The sequence below is a fragment of the Dermochelys coriacea genome, chromosome 3 (assembly GCF_009764565.3).
Source record: "Dermochelys coriacea isolate rDerCor1 chromosome 3, rDerCor1.pri.v4, whole genome shotgun sequence".
NCBI lineage: Eukaryota > Metazoa > Chordata > Testudines > Dermochelyidae > Dermochelys > Dermochelys coriacea.
The window spans coordinates 2,357,753-2,371,013 of record NC_050070.1 but is presented as its reverse complement, the minus strand read 5'-3'; the positions used below and the strand labels follow the sequence as shown (position 1 = coordinate 2,371,013).

The 13,261-nt window shown below is 41.0% G+C and overlaps 1 protein-coding gene across 29 annotated transcripts in view; it reads left to right on the top strand.

Moving 5' to 3' along the window:
* DTNB (dystrobrevin beta) overlaps positions 1-13,261 on the top strand; it is a 412,789-nt gene that overhangs the window by 53,510 nt on the left and 346,018 nt on the right. For 24 of the 29 annotated variants that reach the window (XR_006279630.1, XR_006279627.1, XR_006279628.1 and 21 more), the window contains one exon: positions 569-649. Coding sequence is in view for 12 of the 29 variants with exons in the window: in XM_043509975.1 (XP_043365910.1) it covers positions 569-649 (81 nt within the window). In the remaining 17 variants the exon portion in view is untranslated. Of the gene's footprint in view, positions 1-568; positions 650-2,286; positions 2,306-9,672; positions 9,768-11,217; positions 12,142-13,261 lie in introns of those variants that run through there. The other 5 variants (XR_006279632.1, XR_006279633.1, XR_006279634.1 and 2 more) reach the window with 4 other exon arrangements.

Here is a 13,261-nt window from a genome sequence, read left to right as displayed (position 1 = left end):
CTTGTCCTCCTCATTGCACCCCATTGAGTGTATTGGGTGCACATACACCGACAGTGGAATGTATATATGGACAATCCATCTGAAAGAACAGTTGCTATACGGGTACCAAGTAACCATTTTTTCCAATTGTGCCAGCTTCAGAGACAAAACAAACTAATTAATTTAAAATATATATATTTAGTACCTTGCATTGTAAAGTCAAATTACTCTAATCTCAAAACTTTCAAAAGTGGCATGAACAAATAAGTGTTTGTGGCAGTAGAAAGTCTCTACTATTAGTCACTTAGGCTTACTTTCATAATATATGTATGAGTTTGCCAGTTGGAAATAATATAGCTATCCCAAATTTGCATCAGTTTATAATGTGCTTTTTCTTGCATTTCTTAAGCATTGGACATACTAAATTTTTATACCTTGAGGAGTTCACAGTTGAAAAATGACAAAGGTTTAGATTTGATTAACTAGTGCCAGGCAATCATGTACTTGAGGGAAATATTTTACCATGTGAACTGAATGTTAAAGAAAAAAGGTTGAAAAGTAAATAGGGTTTTTTCATTTTGATTTATAGGGGCTCAGAATTTTGATGTCATCAGACTTTCAACATATCGGACTGCCTGCAAACTGAGATTTGTGCAGAAAAGATGTAATCGTAAGTCATAACACTGTACACTTCCATAAGCAGCTTGGTTACTACATATGTACTTGATTTGGGAATATACTATACATGTAAGTTTTTAAAGAGCAAAGATTATATCTTGGCAATTGTGGAAACTATAGTTTAAAACAGATTTTACTTTATTTTAGAAAATAAAAACAGCAATGGAATCATTCATAAAATAAGTGAAATTTTAAAATTTAAGGCATGTGCAGTATTTATCTGCACTTCTTGAAATCTTAGGTAAAATATTAGCTGATTACATAATTCACTTACGAATATTTACCATACAGTATGATATAAGAAGTTAAGTTTTGTAGTATTTTAGTCATTGTTTTCTCAGACAGTTCATTGAGCTCATAGCTCATTAATATAAAGATTAATCCATAGGGTAATGTATGATAATAGTTTTTACATTAATTCTTCAAACTATGTTATTTATATTATATTTCTAATCTATTGTGTTAATCACTATGGAACACAAAGCACAGTAGATTTATGGATTTAAGAAAAAATCCTCCCTTTCCTTGGATGACCCTGGATAAGTGGAGCTGGTGTAATTCAGTTGTGGGGAAAGACGGAGCATGACTTTGGGGAACTGTGCAGAAGGCGTGCAATATTGTGTGCTGCGGTTGAATGGGGGATGGTGCACCTGCCATAAGGGTACTGCAACAACAGCCAAAGGGTTTCTGTGTGGTTTGGGAGAAGATTCTTTTCTTTCTTCTCATTCCTTTGGAGAACGCCTTAATCAGGCTTTGCACTGAGGATAAAAATTGTCCCTTAAATTATAGAGGTGAGTGAAAAATACTTCCCCTGGGTCAACCCAAGATACTGTTTGTTGAATTTTTTTCAAAGCTCTTTATTTTTGGCTTCTACTTGTATAGTTTTTATAATCTATCTCGTTAAAAAGCTTGTGTTTTCAGCCCTCTCTCATAGCTAGTAGAGGATAGCTGTGCTGAAGTGGTGGCTTAAACTGTCCAGTATGGTCTCTTTTGCTATGGTTCCATTCCTGGTGGCCCAAGGATAAAGTTCTGGAAGTTTCCAAATCAGGGTTTCTATTATGGTAGCTAAATATTTCTAAAAAGAAAAAAGTGAAGCTGGGTCTCAGCTTCCCCTTAGTAAATAACGATAAAGCAAAATTTGTAATTAACTAGGAGGCAAGCCAGTGGTGAATATAAAGCTTGTTCTTATAGAGATACCGTTTTCAGATTTGCTTTTACACCATTTTAGAATCATGATGTATATTCCATTCTTGCAAGTGTGAGGAGGAAAGGCTGAAAATCCTCTAGTTCTGCCTAATTTATTTTGGGATTGCACACAAAAAATACTGACAGAAAAATACCCATTTACAAGCATAAATTCTGAAAATGTAAACCAGTATTTGCTTCAGTCCAACCAAAATAAAGCATGACTTATTTTGGGAAGCAGACAATGGATGATAGAAGAAAAAGGAAAGGTCAACAGTCACGTGGGATTACATCATTGACAGGATAAAAAGAACCAAAAGCATGGATTGAAAGCCTTACTTAACAATATACAATTAAGTTATTAACTTGGCCTGATCAGTGACTCAACACAGAAATCAGACTGGACTGTACTGTCATGTGGAAGATGCAAATTCAAGAGTCATTTTGAGCTTTTCACAATGTGGTAAGAGGCTCTAAGAACATCAAAATATGCAACGCCATTTTGTTTTAAAAATTTCTCATGTGACTTATTTAAGGTTGAGCTAAAAAGGGAAAGAAGTATTAAGCAATAAACGACACATTTGGAGTGTAAAGAAGGCTGAAACTTCTTTTTGGGAGTCTTATTTTTGTTTTTACATTAGAAAATCAGGTTTTGTCTACCTTGGAATGCTGACAAATTGAAAAACTGTTAGGATTATGACAGTGCAAATACCAAGGAAGTAAAAATCTTGTGAAACTAGGGCCTGGTCTAAACTGAAAGTTGAACCAGTATAACTAAATATACGATATTGCACTAATTTAGGTAAGGCAGTGCAATTTCATCTGTGCATGTTACTTTAAATTGATGTACGACTTGACTAAAATGCAATATACACTCAACTATATTAGTCTGGTCAAAACATTATAACCATCCTATTATGGAAACAATTACATCAGTATAAAGGTGCTCTATACTGGTATAAAAGTTGTAAAATTCCTGTACATTAGGGGTTGTACCAGTACAGTTGTTATGATTACTAAATACAGGACTCCCTAATTGAAATAGTTATATTGGTACAAAATCTGTGTAGACTAGGCTCTAGTGTTCACACATGTTTTTGGAGTACAACATCCTCCACAATTTTGCCAAAGCCGAAGGAACATGTACTTCAGGAAATTTCACAGAAGCTGGATCAGGTGGTCATTGAACTGACTCCGGCCCATTCCAGGAAGGCATCAAGCACTTCAGGCTTCTGTACAGTCATAAGAACATAGGAAAGGCCATAGTGGTCAGACCAATGGTCCATTTAGCCCAATGTTCTGTCTTCTGATAGTGGCCACTGCCAGATGCTTCAGACAATGAACAGAAGAGGGCAATTTATCGAATGATCCATCCACTGTCGTCCAGTCCCAGCTTCTGTCAGTTGGAGGTTTAGGGATACCTGGAGTATGGGATTGCATCCCTGGCCCTCTTGACTAATAGCCATCAATGGACCTATCTTCCATGAACTTACCTTATTCTTTTTTGAACGGGGTTATACTTTTGGCCTTCACAACATCACCTGGCAACGAGTTCCACAGCTTGACTGCACTGTGTGAAGGAAGTACTTCCTTACATTTGTTTAAAACCTGCTGCCTGTTAATTTCATTTGGTGACCCCTGGTTTGTGTGTTATGTGAAAGAGTTAAAGAAGACTTCCATATTCACTTTCTCCACACATTCATAATTTTAGAGACCTCTCTCATATCTTCCCCATTAGTCACCTTTTCTAAGGTGAACAGTCCCAGCCTTTTTAATTTCTCCTTGTATGGAAACGGGTCCATACCCCTAATTGTCTTTGTTCTTTTTTTGTATTTTTTCCATTTCTAATGTATCTTTTTTCTGGGGTGACCAGAACTGCACACAGTATTCAAGGTGTGGGTTTATATAATGGCATTATATTTTCTGTCTTATTGTCTAGACCTTTCCTAATGGTTCCCAATATTCTATTAGCTTTTTTGAGTGCCACTGTACACTGAGCAGATGTTTTCAGAGAACTATCCATGATGACCCCAAGATCTTTCTTGATTGGTAACAGCTAATTTAGACCCCATCACTTTGTATGTATAGCTGGGATTTTTTTTCCAATGTGTGTTATTTTGCACTTATCAACATCGAATTTTATCTTCCTTTTTGTCACCCAGTTTTGAGAGATCCCTTTGTAACTCTTTGCAGCCCGCCTTGGCCTTAACTATCTTGAGTAATTTTATATTGTCTGCAAACTTCTGCAGCCTCACTTTTACCTCTTTTTCCAGTCCTGTATTGAACAGCATAGGTCCCAGTACAGATCCATGGGGACCCTGCTAATTACCGCTCTACATTCTGAAAACTGACCATTTACTCCTATTCTTTGTTTCCTGTCTTTTACCAAAAAGAAAAGGAGTACCCGTGGCACCTTAGAGACTAACAAATTTATTAGAGCATAAGCTTTCGTGAGCTACAGCTCACTTCATCGGATGCATTTGGTGGAAAAAACAGAGGAGAGATTTATATACACACACACAGAGAACATGAAACAATGGGTTTATCATACACACTGTAAGGAGAGTGATCACTTAAGATAAGCCATCACCGCAGCGGGGGGGGGGAAGGAGGAAAACCTTTCATGGTGACAAGCAAGGTAGGCTAATTCCAGCAGTTAACAAGAATATCAGAGGAACAGTGGGGGGGGGGAGGGAGAAATACCATGGGGAAATAGTTTTACTTTGTGTAATGACTCATCCATTCCCAGTCTCTATTCAAGCCTAAGTTAATTGTATCCAGTTTGCAAATTAATTCCAATTCAGCAGTCTCTCGTTGGAGTCTGTTTTTGAAGCTTTTTTGTTGAAGTATAGCCACTCTTAGGTCTGTGATCGAGTGACCAGAGAGATTGAAGTGTTCTCCAACTGGTTTTTGAATGTTATAATTCTTGACGTCTGATTTGTGTCCATTCATTTGTGTCCATTCCTCTCCAACGCATCATCAAGGATCTACAACCTATCCTGAAGGATAGGCCATTTACAAAACACACTTTGATTCTCTACAAAAGAAAAAGGAATCTAAGCTATCTAAACTACTATATGCCACAAGGGGCCACAACAATGGTTCCCGTAACCCACCCAGCAATATTGTTAATCTATCCAACTATACTCTTAGCCCAGCGGAAGAATCTGTCCTATCTCGGGGCCTCTCCTTTTGCCCCTCCACCCCCACGAACATGATACAGTTCTGTGGTGACCTAGAATCCTATTTTCGACGTCTCAGACTCAAGGAATATTTCCAACACACCTCTGACCAACATATTAACCCACAGAGACCTTCCTGCCAACACTACAAAAAGAAGGATTCTAGGTGGACTCCTCCTGAAGGTCGAAACAGCAGCCTGGATTTCTACATAGACTGCTTCCGCCGACGTGCACGAGCTGAAATTGTGGAAAAGCAGCATCGCTTACCCCATAACCTCAGCCATGCAGAACACAGTGCCATCCACAGCCTCAGAAACAACTCTGACATCATAATCAAAAAGGCTGACAAAGGAGGTGCTGTCGTCATCATGAATAGGTCAGAGTATGAACAAGAGGCTACTAGGCAGCTCTCCAACACCACTTTCTACAAGCCATTACCCTCTGATCCCACTGAGAGTTACCAAAAGAAACTACAGCATTTGCTCAAGAAACTCCCTGAAAAAGCACAAGAACAAATCCGCACAGACACACCCCTGGAGCCAGGACCTGGGGTATTCTATCTGCTACCCAAGATCCATAAACCTGGAAATCCTGGACGCCCCATCATCTCAGGCATTGGCACCCTGACAGCAGGATTGTCTGGCTATGTAGACTCCCTCCTCAGGCCCTTCGTTACCAGCACTCCCAGCTATCTTCGAGACACCACCGATTTCCTGAGGAAACTACAGTCCATTGGTGATCTTCCTAAAAACACCATCCTAGCCACTATGGATGTAGAAGCCCTCTACACCAACATTCCACACACAGATGGACTACAAGCCGCCAGGAACAGTATCCCCGATACTGTCACGGCTAACCTGGTGGCAGAACTTTGTGACTTTGTCCTGACCCATAACTATTTCACATTTGGTGACAATGTATACCTTCAAATCAGCGGCACTGCGATGGGTACCCGCATGGCCCCACAGTATGCCAACATTTTTATGGCTGACTTAGAACAACGCTTCCTCAGCTCTCGTTCCCTAATGCCCCTACTCTACTTGCGCTACATTGATGACATCTTCATCATCTGGACCCATGGAAAAGAAGCCCTTGAGGAATTCCACCATGATTTCAACAATTTCCATCCCACCATCAACCTCAGCCTGGACCAGTCCACACAAGAGATCCACTTCCTGGACACTACGGTGCTAATAAGCGATGGTCACATAAACACCACCCTATATCGGAAACCTACTGACCGCTATTCCTACCTACATGCCTCTAGCTTTCATCCAGATCATACCACTCGATCCATTGTCTACAGCCAAGCGCTACGATATAACCGCATTTGCTCCAACCCCTCAGACAGAGACAAACACCTACAAGATCTCTATCATGCATTCCTACAACTACAATACCCACCTGCTGAAGTGAAGAAACAGATTGACAGAGCCAGAAGAGTACCCAGAAGTCACCTACTACAGGACAGGCCCAACAAAGAAAACAACAGAACGCCACTAGCCATCACCTTCAGCCCCCAACTAAAACCCCTCCAACGCATCATCAAGGATCTACAACCTATCCTGAAGGACGAGCCATCGCTCTCTCAGATCTTGGGAGACAGACCAGTCCTTGCTTACAGACAGCCCCCCAATCTGAAGCAAATACTCACCAGCAACCACACACCACACAACAGAACCACTAACCCAGGAACCTATCCTTGCAACAAAGCCCGTTGCCAACTCTGTCCACATATCTATTCAGGGGATACCATCATAGGGCCTAATCACATCAGCCACACCATTAGAGGCTCGTTCACCTGTGCATCTACCAATGTGATATATGCCATCATGTGCCAGCAATGCCCCTCTGCCATGTACATTGGCCAAACTGGACAGTCTCTACGTAAAAGAATGAATGGACACAAATCAGACGTCAAGAATTATAACATTCAAAAACCAGTTGGAGAACACTTCAATCTCTCTGGTCACTCGATCACAGACCTAAGAGTGGCTATACTTCAATAAAAAAGCTTCAAAAACAGACTCCAACGAGAGACTGCTGAATTGGAATTAATTTGCAAACTGGATACAATTAACTTAGGCTTGAATAGAGACTGGGAATGGATGAGTCATTACACAAAGTAAAACTATTTCCCCATGGTATTTCTCCCTCCCACCCCACCCCCCACTGTTCCTCTGATATTCTTGTTAACTGCCTGAATTAGCCTACCTGCTTGTCACCATGAAAGGTTTTCCTCCTTCCCCCCCCTGCTGTTGGTGATGGCTTATCTTAAGTGATCACTCTCCTTACAGTGTGTATGATAAACCCATTGTTTCATGTTCTCTGTGTGTGTGTATATAAATCTCTCCTCTGTTTTTTCCACCAAATGCATCCGATGAAGTGAGCTGTAGCTCACGAAAGCTTATGCTCTAATAAATTTGTTAGTCTCTAAGGTGCCACAAGTACTCCTTTTCTTTTTGCGAATACAGACTAACACGGCTGCTACTCTGAAACCTCTCCTTACAGTGTGTATGATAAACCCATTGTTTCATGTTCTCTGTGTGTGTGTATATAAATCTCTCCTCTGCTTTTTCCACCAAATGCATCCGATGAAGTGAGCTGTAGCTCACGAAAGCTTATGCTCTAATAAATTTGTTAGTCTCTAAGGTGCCACGGGTACTCCTTTTCTTTTTGCGAATACAGACTAACACGGCTGCTACTCTGAAACCTGTCTTTTACCAGTTACTTGTCCATGAGAGAACCTTCCCTCTTATCCCATGACTGCTTACTTTTTTTAAGAGCCTTTGGCAGGGGACCTTGTCAAAGGCTTTCTGAAAGTCCAAGTGCACTAGAGCACCTTTGTCTACCCTCTCAAAGAATTCTAATAAATTGGTGAGGCATGATTTCCTTGTACAAAAGCCACATTTGCTCTTTGCCAATGTCATGTTTATTTGTGTGTCTGATAATTCCGTTCTTTATTATAATTTCAACCAGTTTGCCTGGAACAGAAGTTATGTTTACTGGCCTGTAATTGCCACAATCGCCTCTGGACCTGTTTAAAAAAATCTGCATTATATTAGCTATCCTCCAGTCATCTGGTACAGAGGCTGATTTAAGTGATAGATTACATACCAGAGTTAATAGTTCTGCAATTTCATATGAGTTCCTTCCAAACTCTTGGTTGAATACCATCTGGTCCTGGTGACTTATTACTGTTTAATTTTTCAGTTTGTTCCAAAACATCCTCTGTTGACACCTCAATCTGGGACAGTTCCTCAAATTTGTCACCTAAAAAGAATGGCTTGGGTGTGGAGTTCTTCCCCATATCCTCTGCAGTGAAGAAAGGTGCAAAGCATTAATTTAGCTTCTCCGCAACAGCACTGTCTTCCTTCAGTGCTCTTATAGTACTTCCATGGTCCAGTGGCCCTACTGGCTGTTTGGCAGGCTTCCTGCTTCTGATATGCTTAAATAAATTTTGCTGTTTGTGTCCGTAGCTAGTTGTTCTTCACATTCTTGTTTGGCCTTCCTAATTATGCTTTCACACTTGACTTGTCAGAGTTTATCCTCCTTTCTATTTTACTCACTAGGGTTTGATTTTAAATTTTTAAGGGATGACTCTGCTTCTAAACGCCTCTTTTACTTTGGTGTTTAGCTATGGTGGCATTTTTTTGGTCCTCTTGGAGTGTTTTTAATTGGGTATACATTTAGTGTGATCTCTATTATGGCGTTTTTAAATAGTCTCCATGCAGTTTGCAGGCATTACACCCTTCTGACTGTTTTTTAATATCTGTTAACTGGCTTCCACATTTCTGTGTAATTTCACTTTGTGAAGTTCTATGGTACTATGGTGATTTTCTTTGGCATTTCCGCCCCCCCCCCCAAGGATGTTAAATTTAATTACGTTATGGTCACTTTTATTGAGTGATTCAGCTATAGTCACTTCTTGGACCAGATCGTGTGCTCCACTTAGGACTAAATCAAAACTGGCCTCTCCCTTTTGTGTTCCAGGACAAGCTGCCCCAAAAAACAGTCATTTAATGTGTCTAGAAATTTTATGTCTGCGTCACTTCAGGAAGTGACATGTTCCCAGTCAGTGTGGGGATAGTTGAAATCCCCCATTATTATTATTAGGTTTTCTGTTTTTTGTAGCCTCTTCAATCTCCCTGAGTATTTCACAGTCACTATCACCATCCTGATCAGGGGGTCAATCGTATATCCCTACTGCTAAACTCTTATTGTTCAAACATAGTATGTCTATATAGAGATGCCATGCAACAGTTTGATTCATTTAAGATTTTTACTTTATTTGACTCTGCTTTCTTTTACATGTAGTGCCACTTCCCCACCAGTATGATCTATTGTGTCATTCCTATATATATTTATACCTGGTATTACCACATTCCATTGATTATCTTCATTCCACCACGTTTCCATGATGCCTATTATATCAATATCCTCATTTAATGCCAGACACTTTAGTTCACCCATCTTAATATTTAGACTTCTAGCATTGGTATAAAAGCATTTGTACATTTTGTCAGTATGCCATTGTCCAATGGGATGCTGATGAGGGCCAGGATGCGGAGGCAGCAGGAACTATGGAGGATTTCCCAGAAGACCCCAAAGGATGAGGCGCATGTGGTTTTTTTGCACCTTTACCTAGACAAACTGGTTGAAGAATCCCCTCTTCGCTTCCCCGCTGCTCTGACAAATCTGAGGAGGACCCTGAGCTGTGGCAGGAAGCAGAACCTGAGGCTGGTAAGTGGACCCCCACTTCCATGTTAATATCCGCTCTTGTTCTGGTGTTACATTGTTGATTTTAAGCCCAATCCTTGCTATGCTCAACCCAGAAATGTCCCCAAGCAAGACACTGCTATAAATAAATTATTTATATTGATTTCTGATGAGTCACTTGGGGGTTAGGAGTCACTATTATGCGTTTGGCTGATGCTGTGTCTAAAAAACAGATTATTAGAGAAAAATCACTGTGCCCTGTGTGTGTACTTTTCTTAGTGAGCAGTCAGGCAGCAATGATCCTGGGGCTGTGTGAACCGGGGAAAGGGAGCAGATAGATTTACCATGTTCCTGGTTGAGTACAGGACAATTGTAAAAATTGTAGAAAACATCCTTTGGAAGATTACATTGTTTCTCTACTTTTATCAACCAACCCCAAACTTATCGTCCTCTTACAAAACTGAGCCATGTGGAATGGGGAGAAGGTTTGAGGTGGAGGGGTGGGCAGTGGAAGGGGAAGGGAATACTTTGAGGAAAAGTTAGTCACAGTAGTCCTTTCTCCCTTGGAAGATTGCAAAATTTTTCCTGTCCCAATCCCTGGTGTCTTGCCTCTCCACACTCTGAGCCATGCTGCGCAAGCTCTGGGGAATGGAAGTGGGAGAAGGATCCAGACTGGCAGTTGCAGTGGAGAAGTGAGGGCGCTGATCTGAAACTTCAGGGAAGGAAATACAGTTGCAATATCTTTCTTTTCCTCCGTTTCACTGTTGTTAGACAGGCACAGGGGTAGGATTTTCTGGTGATGCCGGGGGTGTGGTTGGTGCTATTTGTTGTTTACATTTCCCTTTACAGGGAAACTCCATATGTTACCTGAGAATATAGTCAATTTCCAGTTGAATTGCCTCTTAGTCCTGTAAGTATATTTCACCAAATTTTTGGCATAGCAGAAACACCAGCTAGGTCTTGAGGTTCAGTGTCAGTGTTGCAAATCTTCTTGGTCCACCTTCAGAGCTATCCAAACCCATCCATTCAGCAATATGTAGAGGGTTGACCATTAGCAGAAAAGTCTTCTGCATAGATTGCCAGATCTTCCCCACAGGACTGCAAAGCCATCTCTTTTCTATTTTGGTACCTTGAAAACGGTATGTTCTCCAAATGGTCACCAGCCTTTAAAGAATAATTTGCATACTGATAACATAGCCCCTGAATGGAACTGCCCCTCCCCCTGCTTTGAGATACTGACAATTTTAATTTTTTTTGAAACATTAGTACATTTTTCTTACCATTCTTACCTTTGAACCTTCCTTCTGGTATACAAGACTTGTGTGAGAACCAAGGATAGTCTAATAGTTGCATTCATGGAATGATTAAAAGTATCATAAGTGTGGCCTTCTACAGGAAAGTTATTTTATGTGATAGGGATTTCTCAGCTTCTTCTAAAGGAAAAAAAATGCTACCCTTGTCTTTGAATTGGCAGGACCTTCGTCTCCTGAGAGGGAATCCATTCTGTCAGGAGGGCAGGCGCAGCACCCAAGAGACAGCAGAGGCAGACGGAGAAGGACCCTGGAAGAGCTACTCAGAGGGATGGACAGGAAGGAGGAACAAGGAGCACCCTGAGTTCCTCAGGGCATGAGAGGATTAGTCTCCCCAGTAGGAAGACACGCTGGTGAACTGGTTCATGAGCAGAAGGCAAGCCATAGGGAAAGGGAGCATTCCCTGTTGGAGAGGCTCATAGAACTGGTGGTTGACTGAGTTTGGGGTCTGCTTGCTGCCATTGCCTCTGCACAGCTGCTGCCACCTCCTTCTCCAGCTGCTGCCCGGGGTACAGCTGAGCCAGAGGACCTAACCCCCAAGTGACTAGAAGGAGACCATGGAGCCTGCAAGATTCCTGGGACAAACGCCCTCCACTGTTACCCAAAATCCTTTTGCCGGGGGACACCCCGAGCATCCAGGAGGGGAAAGATGAGCTTGCAGGAGTCCCTGAATCCCACCAAGTGTTATTGTTTCCTTGACTTGTGTCCTAAGTGTGATGAACATAAGATATTTTTAGGTTTTGGATTGGGCCCCACAATTGAGCTAAATTACTTGTCATTTAGCAGCAAGGTCAGCAGTCTTTGATATGTCAAATTTCTGCCCAAATTCCACCTATCATCTTGCCAAACACCTACTCCACTGCATAACTGTTTATCCCGCAATAAGGAGCTGGAGCAGAAGCACATCATCATACCATTGATCTGTCTTCCATACACTTTGGCAGGGAATAACAGTAAGGGGAGATATAATGAGGAACTGCAATTGACAGATTTGTGAAGGTGGGGGACAGTACCTGGAACACAAAGCGGAGCAGTTTCTAGAGTGTCTCCCTGTCTACACTGTGCCCTGGGATACCACCCCTGTAATGGTAACACTAATGTTGTGTAACAGTGGCAGTGTGGATGTGAGTAAACACATGTAGCTAGTATTATATATGTGTCCAGCACAGCATATGTGAACACCTGGCGTAAGTATGGAGAGCATGCATGAGTATGTACATGTCTAGTGACTGAGTATGCATGCCAATGTAGACAGAACTGAAAATGCTTAAGAGAAAAATGCTTTGAGGATTTATTTTTCACGTCTCCTTCAAGAGCTTAGAAAATTCCAGATCTATATTAATCATTCTAGAAGTCATACAACAAAAAAATAAGACATTACACTGTTTCCTAAGGGAAAACAGTCAACGAACAATCTAATACTTAAAAAAAAAAGGCTATATAAAGGGTTTCTGAAAAAAGTTTTTACCTCTGTTGGAAATTATTTTCCTATTAGTTTTATTAACATTTATCATGACTTAGTTTCCTTACATGCACTCCTTTATTAATTCAAAGGCCACTTGGTGTTGATTACACCCAATGAACAAACATTAAGTCCACATACATGTCTGTATTTCAAAATGGTGGCTGCACCCGGCAGTTGGCTTTTGTTTCATGCTAAAGCCCTGACCATAGACTGTTTACTATCCCATGCCACAGAGGGCATGTACCATCAACCGTTTTTTTCCCCCTCCCTGCATCTATCCTGCTCAGAATGGCAGAATGGCACAGCCACAACCTCTACCCCACCTGCCCTCTACTCTCTTCCCACAGCATATTCAAATAAAGAAAAATTCAGGTATGTGAAATTCAATAGTTTGAGATGAAGTTACAGGAGAAAAAAATGGTTCGTATTCTCAGTTTACATAAGGTAGACATTAGAATTGCATGCCCATAAAGGTATTAAGACTACATCTTCCTGCTGAAATATATATATAATATGCCCTGTAACACACATTTGTACAGGAAAATAAATTTACCTTAGGAATGGTATATCTGTACAACTCTGAATGGCTTTTTACAGGGTTTGAGAAAGACAAACAGTTAAGTGACCTCCAGAAGAGGTAAGCGGAATGTCCGGGTTCCAGTAACACAGACACAGGTAACTAACCGCTTTCATGTTCTCTCCACAGGTACCATTGCGGAGAGTGGACCAGATGATAGGTCTGG